We start from the raw sequence: 16,585 nt of genomic DNA, 5'->3' as shown, positions 1-16,585 counted from the left end.
CACACACACACACACACACACACACTAATCAACACTCAATCCCAAAGAAACACATCCGATAACATTAGCTTTACGAAAACTAGACTACATGACCTCTTTAAACACACACACACACGCACAAAAAAAAAAGTCAAGTACCAAAACAGTCACGCTTACTTTCTCTCCATATTTCCCAGGTGTGTGCGGGCAACAGGTTACTAATTAAGACTTCATGGGGGCAGGTCAGTGTTATGAGGGCAGTGATACCTCTTTCCGCGCACGTCCCCCCCCCCCCCCACCCACTCTCTCTCTCTCTCTCTCTCTCTCTCTCTCTCTCTCTCTCTCTCTCTCTCTCTCTCTCTCTCTCTCTCTCTCTCTCTCTCTCTCTCTCGAACACGGGAACGTAATGGAAGTGGAGCCAAACGGACAACACGGAACCTATTTTAAGGCTTTCCACCCACATAAGAGGGGGCGTGCGGTGTTGACAGGTGACTGGCTGGCTGACTGGCTGGCTGACTGACTGGCTGACTGGCGGGACTGGGTGGGTGGCTGACTGGTTTACTGGCGGGGCTAATTGATTGACTGGGCTGACTGGATGGGTGACTGACGTTGACTGGCTAACTGACTGACTGGCTAACTAGGAGGGCCGACTGGCGGGGCTGACTGACTGGCTGGCTAACTGACTGACTGGTTGACTGGCGGGGCTGACTGACTGGCTAACTAGGAGGGCTGACTGGCTGGCTAACTGACTGACTGGTTAACACTGATTGACTGGTTAACTGACTGACTGACTGATTTGCTGACTGGCGGGGCTGAGTGTGGGCGTGAGGCGTGTATAGAGAAGCCCACATCTACACTTACCAATACTATATTCATATCTTCGGAAATAAGTCTCACCCATATACACGCGCGCGCCAATCCAGCATCTACCAATAGGATTTAACTTTTCCCAGCATCACCAATCACATGCAGCTTAGTTAGGAAAAGGGGGCGTGCTTTGCGTGTGAATTGGCCAGTGATAGGCATTTTATAGGGAATAGGTACTCCTGGACCGCGCAAGCACACCGACCACTCTGTCACCTCCTCCCCCCACCTGTAGCGATTGCCTCCCCCTGATCCCCTTCATTAAGCTCCCTAACTCTTCCTCATCACCCTCCTCCCCTTCCATCACTCATCGTTCCACATAACATCCCATAACCTCCCCCTGATCCCTCTCATTTACCTCCCCTATCTCCTCCTCCCCTTTCATCCCTCATCATTCCACATAACCTCCCATTACGAGTGTGTTATGTGTGTTTTATTATTGCCTTTTTAGTCCCCCATTCATGTTTTCTTGACTCGTCCATGAAAAAAATAACAATGAAAACTCCTTAGAATATCAAGGAAGACGTGTACATATAGTGAATAGCGAGGAGAGATTGCAATAGGGACTGAAAGCGTTACAAGAAGTCGAGGCGTGAGAACGGGAGGAGTTGAAAGAGAGGCCAGAGGAGCCGAGGAGAGGACGTGCTAGGCGTGGGGGCGGAGAAAGGCGTCAGGAAGAAGGCGACAGGTATGAGGAGTCTGAAAGGTGAAGCGAAGACCAAAAGGAAAATGCAGAATATCCAGCAACACAAGACTTCTGCTTCTCCCTAAAGGCACCGTCCCCCGCTTCAGCTTCTCTCCCTCTCCTCTTCCTCCACTCCCCTCCTCTACCCCCGCCTCCTCTAGCTCTTTCTCCGAGTCTCCCTCTCTACTCTTTCAAATTCTTTCTCCTCTCCTCCCCAGCTCCTTCTCTTTTCCATCATTCATGCTTGCTTCTTCCCCGCTTCTCCCCAGCCTTTTCTCCGATTCTTCCTCTCTCTCCCCCCTGATTCTTTCGTCTTTCAAATTCCTTCTTCTCTTCTTCCCAGTTCTTTCTTTTCTCTTCTACAGTTCACCCTCCTCCTTCTCTCCACTTCTCCCTTGCCCTTCCCCTCTGCTTCCTCTCTCTCCCCCGATTCTCTCCTCTTTCAAATTCCTCCTCCTCTCTTTCCCCTCTCCTCCTCATCTCTTTCTTCTCTCTTTCACCGTTCATCCCTCCGGTTCTTCCCCTCCTCCCCGATCCGCCCATTCTCTCCTCCCCATTCTCTCTTCTCCCAGATTTCTTTTCCTCTCCTTGCAACCTCTTTCTTCTCTTTCACCGTTCATATCCCGCTTCCTCCCCACTCTTCCCAACAGTTCTCCTCCCCTGCTCGTCCCCCGCTCCCCCTCATCCCCCTGCACCTCCCCCGCCGCTCCCCTCTACCGCCACAATCCCAGTCAATAGCTCACCTCACAATCCCGCGGCTCCCGGCCAGCGCTGCGGGTAATGCCAGCGGCGGCGGTGAGTCCCCTGGGGCGCCGCCACTGTGCCGCGGAGGGAACACGGGGGGCAAGGGACAGATCGAGACGGGTAATAGCCCAACCTCTCCCCCCCCCCCCCCCTTCCCAGCAGTTCGAACTATTTTGATTCAAGAATGTATATTAATTTTCTGTCCTCAGTGTGGCTGCGTGAGACACCGGCGCCATCACTTCCTCCTCTTCCTCCTCCTCCTCCTCCTCCTCCTCCTCCTCCTCCTCTTCTTTCTCACTGCGCCACTTGGTAATTGGCAATTGAATTTTACCCTTTTACCATTTTGCTTCACGCGAGTCACTGATAACGTCCGTCCCTCACGTTCCCTTCCGCCGCCGCCGCCGCCACCACAAACCGCGGCCTTCACCACTATCGCTACCACCACCACCACCACCACCAGTTGGATGCTTCAGTCTCGCTACAACCTTCACCATCACTGCAACTACCATCCTAACTAACTAACTAACTAACAACACCCGCCATCATCTCAAGCCACCAACACCACAGCTTCAACACCATCTCGACCACCACCACCACGGCCCCCACACGCTACCTCACCATCACCACAATAACCACAGTAATGCCACCACCACCACCACCACAATCATCATCATCACTGTCTCTCCGCCACCACCACTGTTGCCTGACCACCACCACAGCCTCGTCACAACGTCTTCGAAACCAACACCATCACCACCACAAGAAAACATAACCTTCACCATACTCACCACCACCTCTTTCACACCACCCCCTTCCACATCGTCACCACAGTCACCACTAGCGACAACAACGAGACCACATCAACGCCTTACCCACAACCATCACCAATATCACCCAAGAAACCGTCCTCTGTACCACCACCACCACCACCTAGCAACTCCACCGCCGCCACCACCAGCGCCACCTCCGCCGCCTCGTTACCGGGAGAAGTGTATTTTAGTGTATGAAAGGCTTCCCTGTTAAGTAGTGGGAAGCCAGACGGAAATGTGGCGCTGGCGACTTGCTGTTGCGCGGGAAATTATTTCTTTGTATGTATATGTGTGTAATAGTAGTGGTTGCGGCGCTAATTGGAAGCGTGTGTGCGTGGAAAGGGGGGGGGAGGGGGGGGGAGGTGTGTGTGTGTGTGGGCATGTGGGTGTCATTCGCTCAGGTTCTTTTTCTCTTTCTTCCTCTTCATCTCTCCCTCTGTTCTGTTTTCTCCCTCTCTTCTATTTTTCTTTACTTTGCTTCTCTCATTTTCTCTTCTGTCCCCTCCGGTCCGTTTCCCTCCTCTCCTCTCCTTTTCTCTTCTCTCCGTTTTCCTTCTCTCCTCTCCTTTTCTCTTCTCTCCGTTTTCTTTCTCTCCTCTCCTTTTCTCTTCTCTCCGTCTCCCTTGTTTCTTTCCTTTTCTCTTCTCCTCTCACAAACACACAACCGCGCACACACACGAGCATAAAGCAGCAACAAGTCTCCTCATCACGGTGTTGCTAACTTGTCCTCTTCGTGTGTGTTGAGACGGTAATAACACTCACTCGCAGCACTCTTGATGTCGACGGTGTGGCGTGAATGCAACACTTGGCTTCCTCCTCTCGCGGCTCTGTATTGTCACGCCAGCGGCCGTCTAACATTTGCCTTTTTTTTATTTATTTTGTCAGATTTATAATACGTCTACGCGCAAAGACACACACACACACACACACACACACACACACACACACACACACACACACACACATTGTAGCGGGCTTTTTTTTCATATTGTTTTCTCTCTGTTTACGCCCTTGCACTGTCTCCTCTGCTGTAAAAAAAAAAAAAAATTATCTCACATTCTCATAGTCTCACACTTTTTAAACATTTCCCAACACTGTTTACACACCTTTTCGTCTCATGGATTTTAAAGATTCATCATCGTACTAACATATGCCTCTCTCACTCCTTCACTCTTCTCCCTCTTTTTACAGACTTTTCTCCACACAGCAATATCCTCACAGTTTTTTTTTTTGCTATTCCTCGCTCACCTTGTAAATCCAGCACAGTTATGATGTCTTTACCCTTCTTCAGGACATTTCTCACATATAATTCTCTTTCTCTCTTCCTCTCTCTGTCTCACATTTTGTATCTACAGCAATGTCCATCGATTTATTTATATTTTTTCTTACGCAGACTTAATAGTAATCCATTTAGCGTCGTTCTTACACCTTCGTACCATCGTTTTTCGTCACCATCCTCTTCACCCATCTTCCTCCTTCCATCCTGCCCCAGCTCCTTCGTCATTCGCCTCCATGTTATCCACCCATGCTCTTCCTTTCATTCTATCCCAACTCCGTCTTTCGCCACCATTCTACCCCCGATTCTTCCTCCCTCCATTCTCTCACAACTCTATCGTCTTTCTCCACCATATTTTCAACCCACCTTCTTCCCTTCATTCTGTTCCAAGCCTTTTTTTTTTTCCTACCATCTTATCCACTCACCCCCCTCCCTCCTTTCTCGACTCTTCCTTCCCTTTTCAATTCATTTCTACACCTGCTTCCCCTTTGTCTCTGTTAATAAGTAATCATAAGAATGTTCTGCGATTCTTATGGAACGTTTGTTTTGTCTGATTGGCATGAACAACAACTGCCACCCCTACAATGCCCTCCATACCTCATTAACGCTCTTTTTTCACTCTACCCCGGCACCTGCGTCTTATGTACTTCTAAAAATGAGTTAACGAAGCTCGATGTTTTCTTGTGAAGGCTATGTTCGTTTATCAGCAAGACACAATTCGTCTCGCCCAAATACCTACACTCCCTTAGCGCGTTCAACCCTCCTTTCATCCGCTCACTCGTTTCCTCTACATTTCCCTTCATACACTAATACACAAATATATCGTTTCATTGAACTCCCTCCTCTCCCTTAGCGCGTTCAGCCCTCCTTTCACCCGCTCATTCGTTTCGTCAATATTTCCCTTCATACACTAATACACAACGGCGGACGGGTTAAAGTACGATTTGAAAGAATTTGTAATAGTTAAGGATGAATGTTGTTTCTATATGGGCCGTACAGGGAATCCCACAACCGCCCGATTACCTTTTTTTTCCGGGAAAGGAGGCGACTCGAGGGGAAAAGTCGATACAGAAAAAATGCTCAAAAAAAAAGATCTATGATATGAAATTATGTCAAATATTTGTAAGGACGAATGTGGTTTCTACCCGGTCTGTACATTCCATCACACTGCCTCCCGACTTTTTTTTTCAGGACCTAAAAACGATACAGAAAAAAAACGCTGAAAAGACCGCTATGATTTCAAACAATGTCCAATAGTTGTAAGGACGAATGCTGTTCCTATCCCTTAACGGCGCATCATACAACCTCCCGTTAGTTAGTTTTTTTCCACAAGGACAAAAACCGATACATAAAAAGGACCACTGAAAAAAAAGACCATTATGAGATGAAAATTAATGTCCAATAGTTGTAAGGACGAATGCTGTTCTTATCCCTTAACGGCACATCATACAGCCTCCCGTTAGTTAGTTTTTTTCCACAAGGACAAAAACCGATACATAAAAAGGACCACTGAAAAAAAGACCATTATGAGATGAAAATAAATGTCCAATAGTTGTAAGGACGAGTGCTGCTCCTACCCCTTCTTAACGGCGCATCATACAACCTCCCGTTAGTTAGTTTTTTTTCCACAAGGACAAAAACCGATACAGAAAAAGGACCACTGAAAAAAAGACCATTATGAGACGAAAATTAATAATGTCCAATAGTTGTAAGGACGAATGCTGTTCTTATCCCTTAACGGCGCATCATACAGCCTCCCGTTAGTTAGTTTTTTTTCCCCGAACAAATACCGATACAGAAAAAGAACCACTGAAAGAAAAAGACCATTATGAGACGAAAATTAATGTCCAATAGTTGTAAGGACGAGTGCTGTTCCTATACCTTAACGGCGCATCATACAGCCTCCCGTTAGTTAGTTTTTTTTCCCCGAACAAATACCGATACAGAAAAAGAACCACTGAAAGAAAAAGACCATTATGAGACGAAAATTAATGTCCAATAGTTGTTAGGACGAGTGCTGCTCCCATCCCTTCTTAACGGCGCATCATACAGCCTCCCGTTAGTTAGTTTTTTTTCCCGGACAAATACCGATACAGAAAAAGAACCATTGAAAGAAAAAGACCATTATGAGATGAAAATTAATTATGTCCAATAGTTGTAAGGACGAGTGCTGCTCCTATCCCTTCTTAACGGCGCATCATACAGCCTCCCGTTAGTTAGTTTTTTTTCCACAAGGACAAAAACCGATACAGAAAAAGAACCACTGAAAGAAAAAGACCATTATGAGACGAAAATTAATAATGTCCAATAGTTGTAAGGACGAGTGCTGCTCCTATCCCTTCTCAACGGCGCATCATACAGCCTCCCGCTAGTTTTTTTTTTTCCCGGACAAATACCGATACAGAAAAAGGACCACTGAAAGAAAAAGACCATTATGAGATGAAAATTAATAATGTCCAATAGTTGTAAGGACGAATGCTGTTCCTCCATTCTTTATAGCGCATCCCACAGCCTCCCTTTACGTTACGCTCCGAAATATATCTTCGTAATCGGCGCGGGTTTTCCGAAGACTAATCCTTCTCGAGAGGCAGCGTCCGATAGTTAGTGAACGCCAATTAGTAGCGAGTGGACGCCGGATGCTTAGTCATTTGCATAATTCTGTTCGTATGCAGATGTATATTTTAGCCGTTCTCAGCAGATTTACATATTCATGCTCTTTAGTGTGCAATACTTTTCGGAAAATGCAAAGACCTTGTAATACATTCTTAATCCCACCAATTAAATGAAGCCGGGCGCGGAGGGACAATTAATGATTTTACCGTGTGGGTGGGGGTGGGGGGAATTTAAATAATCTCTATATATTTCTATTTATCACTATCTGTATCTATCCGTCTGTCTGTCGATCTGTCTATCTAACTATCCTTCGCCAACAAGTGAGGAACGTAGCATTTGAGAGCATTTGAGATTCTTGTTTTGATATGAATGGGAATAACGATCAGTGTTTTTCTTTATTGTTAAGGAGAAATACAATCATTAATGTTTTTTTTTTTTAATATAAAGAAGAATAAAGATCAATGAAGTTTTTAATATGAAGGAAAATCAAGATAAAAGAATGTATCGATGTGAAGGAGAGTCAAGATTTTTTATATTTTAATGTGAAGGAAAATCATGATCATTTTTTGTATGAAGGAGCATCAAGATCAACAATGTTTTTAGCGTTTACGAGTACCAAGATCACCAGTAATGTTTTCAATTTGGACGTGAATCAATATCCTCATTTATGTTTTGGAAAATGCAAAGGCCTTTTAATACATCCCTAATCCCAGCAATTAAATAAAGGCGCAACCCTCGGGGAGCTGATTCGCATTTCGGGTGTGGAGGAGAATTTCGATAATCATATATACAAAGTTGCCAGATCGTCGTTGGAAAGTTTCGTTTAGTCGGCGCAATATCTGTGGTGATATGCCGGAGAGAGACAGGAGGGGGAAGGAATTATAGGAGAAGGGAACAGACCCCAGGAGACGGGACACATCCCCCGATTAATACCTTGTACCCATTCACTGCTGGGTGGACAGGGGCGTAGAGTATCGGAAAAGCCGCCCAAATTTTTCCACTCCGCCCGGGAATCGAACCCGGGCTCTCTCGATTGTGAGCCGAGTGTGCTAACCACTGCACCACGAAGCCCCTATCAGATCGTCGTACTAAGCGTCTTACATTTTACCCATTTCAGACCCAAAAACTGTCTCCTCCACCTCAAAAACTAGATTCATTTATACTTATCGTTGAAATGGTTAATTATTGATGTCTTATTGCAATAGTTAAGTGTCAAAAACCGGTAAATACAATGTAGTGACTAAGATAATCAGGCAACATTGCATATATATATTTTTATCTCCCTCCCCCAGGTGGCGGCGGGCGAGAGGGGTGGTGATGGAGGCTGCGTCATGCGAGGATAAGGTGAGCACCGGTCAAGAATGGAAGCAAGTGGTCAGTTCGGTGATGTTTAATTTTCGTTTGGTACTGCTACTGTTTCTGCTGCTATGCGTCCTCTGCTTCTGCTTCTATTGGCTACTATTACCACCACTACCACTTCTTCGGCTGCCACCACTGACTGATCAACAATAAGGTAAGTAGTGGGTTAAACTTGATATTTATTTTTGCTGAGATTTTTTTTTTTTTTTTAGGTATTACGGGCTTATTTTTATTTGTTTGCTTTTTTTTATCTATAACACTTGATCATCTCATTTTGACGTGAAAAAAATGTCTCCACTCCCGAAACATTCATTGTCCGCTACGCTTTTAAAATATTATACCAAAACAAGTCTCCTCTCCAGTTAGACACTCCGAGCCATCACTCAGGCAGCCTCGGCGCAGCAAATTTACCCAGAATACATTTCTAAAAACTGTGTTATGAACTTGTTTTAAAGTGCGTATTTAAATGCATACATCATCAATTTGCGCGGCACATTTGCATGTTTATTTAAGCATTTTGAGGTGCGTGATTATCGGAGGCTGAGGGCACGTACGCTGATATAAAACACGGGCAGTGGAATGGACGCAACACCCACGCTGATGGCTGGGCGGGAGGCTGGCCACGCGGCATAATAAACAGCAACACGAGTAGGCTGCGCTAGTCTAGGCTACAAAACATCTACATATACAGGTTTAGTCAGGACCCTTGCTAGCTCCTCGGGTGTCTGTGGTATGCTAGAGTCCAGTTAACCTTGTATTTAATTAGCGATAAGACCCACGGATCCCATACATGGCCTTCGTCACTACGATAACCTTTTAATTTGCAAAGAGAGATGAGAGGTAGGTGACTACTTCCCGCTAACCATATTTTTGAAAGCACAGACTGATTCATGTAAAGCTATTTTAATGTAACTCGTTTCATGTGTTCCAGATCGGTTTCAAGTTTGATAGTGTTTCATTAGGCCAAGGAATGGTGGTTAGTGTTCCTATTATAGTTAGTAAATTTATAGTCTCATAACACATTACGTTGGGACAGTTTAGAGGAGAAGTCTCAATGCTCTGATATTTGTGTCAAGAAGTCTCAATGCTCTGATATTTGTGTCAAGGAAAAGTCTCAATGCTCTGATATTTGTGTCAAGAAGTCTCAATGCTCTGATATTTGTGTCAAGGAAAAGTCTCAATGCTCTGATATTTGTGTCAAGAAGTCTCAATGCTCTGATATTTGTGTCAAGAAGTCTCAATGCTCTGATATTTGTGTCAAGGGGAAGTCTCAATGCTCTGATATTTGTGTCAAGGAGAAGTCTCAATGCTCTGATATTTGTGTCAAGGAGAAGTCTCAATGCTCTGATATTTGTGTCAAGGAGAAGTCTCAATGCTCTGATATTTGTGTCAAGGAGAAGTCTCAATGCTCTGATATTTGTGTCAAGGGGAAGTCTCAATGCTCTGATATTTGTGTCAAGGGGAAGTCTCAATGCTCTGATATTTGTGTCAAGGAGAAGTCTCAATGCTCTGATATTTGTGTCAAGGGGAAGTCTCAATGCTCTGATATTTGTGTCAAGAAGTCTCAATGCTCTGATATTTGTGTCAAGAAGTCTCAATGCTCTGATATTTGTGTCAAGGAGAAGTCTCAATGCTCTGATATTTGTGTCAAGAAGTCTCAATGCTCTGATATTTGTGTCAAGGAGAAGTCTCAATGCTCTGATATTTGTGTCAAGAAGTCTCAATGCTCTGATATTTGTGTCAAGAAGTCTCAATGCTCTGATATTTGTGTCAAGAAGTCTCAATGCTCTGATATTTGTGTCAAGAAGTCTCAATGCTCTGATATTTGTGTCAAGAAGTCTCAGTGCTCTTCATACGTACGAGGAGGCGAGTCGGACCGCAAACCGTCATCCACGATTTCAGAAAATTTCGCGTACGTAGAGTGGCATGTCGGGCCCGCAGAGTGGGACGCCAAAGACCAACCAACCAACCCTTCAGAGGCGTAAGAAGAATGGAAACCTGCGTCGACAATAGCACAAGCCCCAACATTAATTCTTTTTGCGCCCCTCCACTATTTCAGTTCCTTTCATCTCCTCGCGGGCCCCACACAGCGTCTCCCGGCCCAGGAATTATTGTGCGCCGCCTCGAAACGCTGTGGACTCGCGGGTAGGAAATGGCACCTCTCCGCTCCTAAAATCGCGTTTCAGCTTCAAAGAGCCACCAGTGCTGCCTTTGTGTGTGTGTGTGTGTGTGTGTGTGTGTGTGTGTGTGTGTGTGTGTGTGTGTGTGTGTGTGTGTGTGTGACAGAGAGAGAGAGTCAGACAGACACAGACAGAGAGGCAGAGGGACAGACAGATAGACAGACACGGACAGAGAGACAGAGAGACAGAGAGACAGAGAGGCAGGGAGGCAGGCATACAGAAAGAGAGGGAAAGGAGAGACAGATAAACAGATTGACAGACAGGCTAACATTGAGAGAGAAAAGAGGAAGGAGAGATAAACCGATAAACATGCAGAGAGAGAGAGAGAGAGAGAGAGAGAGAGAGAGAGAGAGAGAGAGAGAGAGAGAGAGAGAGAGAGACCCCACCACCACCCAACTTTACGATTTAGAGGCCTGCGAGGGAGAGGGTGGCGTGGAGGGGTGGAGGCCATAGGGCGCCGCGGGGCCTTTGACAGAGTCTGGTACAAATGTGTGCTTTCTGGACTACCTTCCCATGGCTTCTGCCCCTCTCTCTGTGCCTTCATTTCCTGTTTCCATTCCGGCCGATATGTCTCCGCTGTGGTAGACGGTCACTTTTCTTCCCCTAAACCAGTGGTTCCCAACCAGGGGTCCATGGAAGAATTTCAATTTTATTATTTTTTTTTTATTATACTGGAATTAGGAGACATGCGGCTCGGAATGAAATTCATACTACTGTACACAATCCTTAAAACAATGCTTATATGCTAGAATTCCTCTACATTAGTTAACGGTACCAGGGGTGTCAAACTTACTGCCTACGTGGCAAATTTGGCCTTGGGACGGTCATGCGTGGCCCGCTGAACCTATTTCGTTTTAGGGGTCCACAGGTGAAAAAGTGACTGGAAAAGGGTGAACGAGACAAAAACGGTTGGGAACCACTGCCCGAAACCTTTAAATAGTGGTGTTCTGCAGGGTTATGTTTGATCTCCCATTCTTTCTATTGTTTCTTAATGATCTTTTCAAAAGAAACTGTTCTTTCCATTCCTACGCCGACTACTCTACTCTAAATTACTCAACATTTTTAATAGAAGATCGTCTCAACAGAAACTACAGGACTCGAGGCTAGAAGCTGCAATACGCCTACCCCCTGACCTTACTATCATTTCTGAATGGATCAAAAGAAACTGAGGTCTTTCAATGCCTCAGAAACTAAACTTACCCACCTGACAACTTGACATAATCCTCCTCCTATTGATCGATAACACACAGCTGTCCCTTTCTTGTACAGTAAACATGCCGTCATTTTACTCAAGCTCAGCACTCGTTAAGGAAGGGAAGGTGAAGAGGGCGAAACATTATGGAGTTCGATTAAGTGTCTCCTGTTTGCATTCTTCTGACGCGTATCTGCCCCCTTCTTATTCGGTAAACATGCTATCGTTTTATCTAAGCTCGGCACTCATTATGAAAGGGAAGGAGCAGAGGGCGAAACATGACAGGGAAGGAGAGGGCGAAACATTATGGAGTTCGATGAAGAGTCTCCTGTTTGCATTCTTCCGACGCGTTAATTACTCCGGGTCTTGGAGGAGGCGCCGCCCCTGCCACCCCTGCTGCCTTGATGAGGACGCGTCACCTTTGATCCGCGGGCCATTAGGTGCGAGACACGACTTCTTTCCGTCCCTCCTTCCTGCTTCCCTTCAGCGCCGAGTTTTGTGGCTCATCTTGTCTCGTGCGAGGCTAAAGACCGTGGCGACAGGCGGAGCGGTGAGGTGGAGGAGGTTGTGGTGGGTGACCTTACCTGTGTGAGGTGTGTCGAGGATAAAGTTTTTTTTTTGTGTGTGTGTGTGGTTGTGTTTGTGTGTGAGTTTGTGTGTGTGTAGGGGGGGGGGGATGGATGTAAGTGTGTGTGTGTGTGTGTGTGTGTGTGTGTGTGTGTGTGTGTGTGTGTGTGTGTGTGTGTGTGTGTGTGTGTGTGTGTGTCAGCCCCAGTCTTCGCATCTTATCTGTCTGTATGAATAGCGCTTTTCATAGCTGTTAGTTTTGTGCGACTTTTCACCTGTAGCAATATGATAACCTATTCTGCTGAACTTATATTTTTTTTTTTCATTGAGGAAGTCACTTACCATATACTGTAAAAAAAACTGTATATATCTATCAAACTTTCTAGGTCTACCCATATATCTGTTAAAATTTATTTATCTTGACCATTATCTCTCTACTTTTGTCTTTCTCTCCTTCTACATCCATCTTTCTGTCTGTATATCTATCCTTCTAAGTCTTTGTCTCTGTGTACGCCTCCCGAGCCTCGTTATCTAACACAAAGCGGGCACTGTTGTCTAACCGGTGAGTCAAGGCGTCGGGCTGACAACCACACCCTCGAACTTGTGCCGGAGTTACAGTGTCTATCTGCGGGTCTGTCAGCGGCACTCCATCCACCACTTGGCCGCAGGGAAGCCTCTTTGATTAACAGCCTTGGGGGGAGGGAGGGAGGGAGGGGTGTGTGGGAGGGGGGATATGTGTGTGTTGGTGTGGATGGGTGTGTCAATCAGTCTTGGTAGCGTTTACGTAAGCTCACTAAACCAGCGTAATAGAGCGATTCCTAACAGTCTGTTTTACGTTTTTACTTAAAGAAGACATATTAAAACTCCATTGGTAGTTGAGAGCCTGAAACTAGTGTGTGCGTTTGTGTGTCTGGTTGGGTGGGTGTGATTTTGTTTGTGTGTTGACCGTAGTGCGCTTAAATAAGTCTTACATACGTTCGCTACTACTAAACAATCGTATCAAAGTCATTCCATTTATCTGAGTTAAAGAAATATTAAAGTTGCACCCGTTCTTGGTAGCTGAAAATTCGCTTCCCGCTCTCCCGTCCTGTCGCAGTGAACATTGGGCTCTCAAATATTCCCTCGCCCTCTCCATTACTAATCCCATAGAGAGGCATTGTTCCCGCCATCTGTGCCCTGCTATTGCGCCTGACACGGCAGGTAACAGGGGGCCGGGAAGTGCCTGCCCCTCACGCGGCTCCGGGCAGGTGGGACGAGGCGACCTTTTTTCAGGCTTCATTAATGTAGAGGTATGCGCTACACTCTCGCTTTCTCTCACTTTCTCTTTCCTTCTCTCTTTCTTTCTCTGACTGTATTTATCTATCTATCTCACGCACACGCATGCACATAGATAGATATATGGATAAGCAAATAGTTTCATTGGCCACACATCACAGTCTAACTACAAACACGGTTAACAAATAAGAGGATGATTTATTGTCAGATTATTCAGTTTAGCAAAACTAGTAATGACCTAATAGGGTCCTAGTAATAGTAGTAGTAAACTAGAAATAATGTCCGTGTACACTACTCTCTCTCTCTCTCTCTCTCTCTCTCTCTCTCTCTCTCTCTCTCTCTCCATTTCGTTCACCAAATGTCCCCAGCACCAAAAGGATCGTCCCAGTCCCAGGAGGGGGGAGGAGGGGGGAGGAGGGGGGGGAGGCAATGATGAGCGGGAAGGAAGGGGAAACGGAGGAGTTCCAAGTGGTGTGACGTTAAACATCCTTGTAACGGACCCCTGAGCCTCGCATCCTCCCTAAAACACACACATACACACACACACACACACACACACACACACACCAGACTTTACATCCCAGTTCCTCGCCGTCGTGTGTGTGGTCCTGTAACGGAGGAAGACCCGAGAGGATTATTTTCCATGCCCGGTCTGTGTTCTGGAGGCCATTCTGTTTTCAATCCCAGAGCGGTTTTCTGCCACACAACCGCAAGTCTTCTTAATTTCATAAACTTTCAATAAACTTTCCATCAACAACTATGAACCTTCTCGTAGTCTGCACCATCTTCACCGTGCTGGGGCTGGGGCCCCTCGTTGACGGCTCCGGGGTGTCGGAATTCCGGGGGCTCCCAGAGGACGAGACCTCTTGTCTCGCCGTGGTGAAGGCCGCTCTGGCCGATTACCGGACGCTCTACGAGCAGGGGCTGAAAGATTCCCCAAATCTGATGGTTGTAAAGAGCGATTTTCCTCAGAAAGCAGTACCAACAGAGGAGATTATGCCCGGCAATGTAACGAATGGAAGTTTAGTTAATGAGAAGAAAGAACAACTTTCTCCACAGGAAAGCACTATTGTGACATCTGTGGAAAGGAAGAATGTTACAGAGAAGGATGATGGACTTCAGAACGTAGAACGAACAGAGGAAATAAAGGAGATTATGCCCGGCAATATAACGAATGAAGTGTTAGTAAAACAGAAAGAAGAACAACTTTCTCCACAGGAAAGCACCAAGGTGACATCTGTGGAAAGGAAGAATGTTACAGAAAAGGGTGATGGACTTCAGAACGTAGAACGAACACAGGAAATAAAGGAGATTATGCCCGGCAATATAACGAATGAAGTGTTAGTAAAACAGAAAGAAGAACAACTTTCTCCACAGGAAAGCACTATTGTGACATCTGTGGAAAGGAAGAATGTTACAGAAAAGGGTGATGGACTTCAGAACGTAGAACGAACACAGGAAATAAAGGAGATTATGCCCGGCAATATAACGAATGAAGTGTTAGTAAAACAGAAAGAAGAACAACTTTCTCCACAGGAAAGCACCAAGGTGACATCTGTGGAAAGGAAGAATGTTACAGAAAAGGGTGATGGAAAAGATGTCGAGAAAGAAACTGTAATTCAAAAAGAAGTCGAAAAGAATGTGTGTGATAGCGACATCAAAGAGGTTCGTAACGAAAAACATCTTAATGAAACAATTGAAGACTTGAAACACCAAGTTGATGACGTGAAAAACAAGATTAAGGAAGAAAAAGCAAAGGCTGAAGAAACAAATGCTACGCGTAGCCCATGCGTCGTAAAAGAACCAAGTGCTGCCCCTGTCATTCAAGATGGTAAAGTCGTTGAAAAGATAGTCCCTGCTGTGACGCCGGCGAAGGTTGCTGAAAAGATCCATCCCACGATGACGGAAGGAAAAGTCCCGTTGTGACAAAAGAGAAGGTTGTTGAGCAGGCTGCCTTCGGTGACAGAGGAGATCGTAAGCATCTCTAAGGAGCAAGAAAAAGTCCCTGTTATGGCAGAAGAGAAGAAGGTTATTGAAAAGATTATCCCCTCGGTGACAGAAGGAAAAGTCACGGTAGTCCCTCAACAGGAGGTTGTTGAAAAAGTTGCCCCATCGCCGACAGAAGAAAAAGTTCCTGTTGTGACTCAAGAAAGGGCTGTTGAGCAGAATGCCCCACAAGAAAGGGCTACTGAACAGGCTGCCCCTACAGCCACAGAAGAGATTGTCACTGTTTCTAAAGAGAAAGAAGAAGTCCCTGTTGTAACAGAGGAAAAGGTTCCCGTTGTGACAAATGAGACAGTTGTTGAAAAAATTTCCCCCACGGTGACGGAAGGAAAAGTCCCCGTTGTGACAAAAGAGGAGGTTGTTGAGCAGGCTGCCCCTTCGGTGACAGAGGAGATCGTAAGTGTCTCTAAGGAGCAAGAAGTCCCTGTTGTGGCAGAAGAGAAGGTTGTTGAAAAGATTCACCCTACGATGACAGAAGGAAAAGTCCCGGTAGTCCCTCAACAGGAGGTTGTTGAAAAAGTTGCCCCATCGCCGACAGAAGAAAAAGTTCCTGTTGTGACACAAGAAAGGGTTATTGAACAGGCTGCCCCACAAGAAAGGGTTATTGAACAGGCTGCCCCTACGGCGACAGAAGAGATTGTCACTGCTTCTAAAGAGAAAGAAGAAGTCCCTGTTGTTGTAACAGAGGAAAAGGTTCCCGATGTGACAAATGAGACAGTTATTGAAAAGATTACTCCTTCCGTAACAGAAGAAAAAGATGTCAATCAACGGAAGGTTGTTTCTTACGAAGATGCTACAGAAAATCAGGAAAATCAAGTTACTGGAGATGAGGAAACGGACAAAACTGAATTGAAGTTTATCGTCACCATACAAGAGAGAATAGTCCGTGAACAGACAATCTCGATCAAACCCGTAATGGACAAGGGCGCCAACAAAAGAGCGAATGGAAAATTGGTGAAAAAAGCATTGAAAAGAGTAGCCAAGAAGGTGGCCCGTGCTGTACTTGAAGAACTATCAAAGGAACACAACACAGATGGG

General features: G+C 45.7%; 1 protein-coding gene across 1 annotated transcript in view; it reads left to right on the top strand.

Moving 5' to 3' along the window:
- LOC127006004 (titin-like) overlaps positions 1–16,585 on the top strand; it is a 97,000-nt gene that overhangs the window by 24,476 nt on the left and 55,939 nt on the right. Inside the window, exon 4 of the mRNA XM_050875488.1 lies at positions 15,572–16,264. Coding sequence (XP_050731445.1) covers positions 15,572–16,264 — 693 coding nt within the window. The remainder of the gene's footprint in view (positions 1–15,571; positions 16,265–16,585) is intronic.

The sequence above is a fragment of the Eriocheir sinensis genome, chromosome 31 (assembly GCF_024679095.1).
Source record: "Eriocheir sinensis breed Jianghai 21 chromosome 31, ASM2467909v1, whole genome shotgun sequence".
NCBI lineage: Eukaryota > Metazoa > Arthropoda > Malacostraca > Decapoda > Varunidae > Eriocheir > Eriocheir sinensis.
The sequence above is the reverse complement of the archived record's forward strand: the minus strand, read 5'-3'. Positions and strand labels throughout refer to the sequence as shown.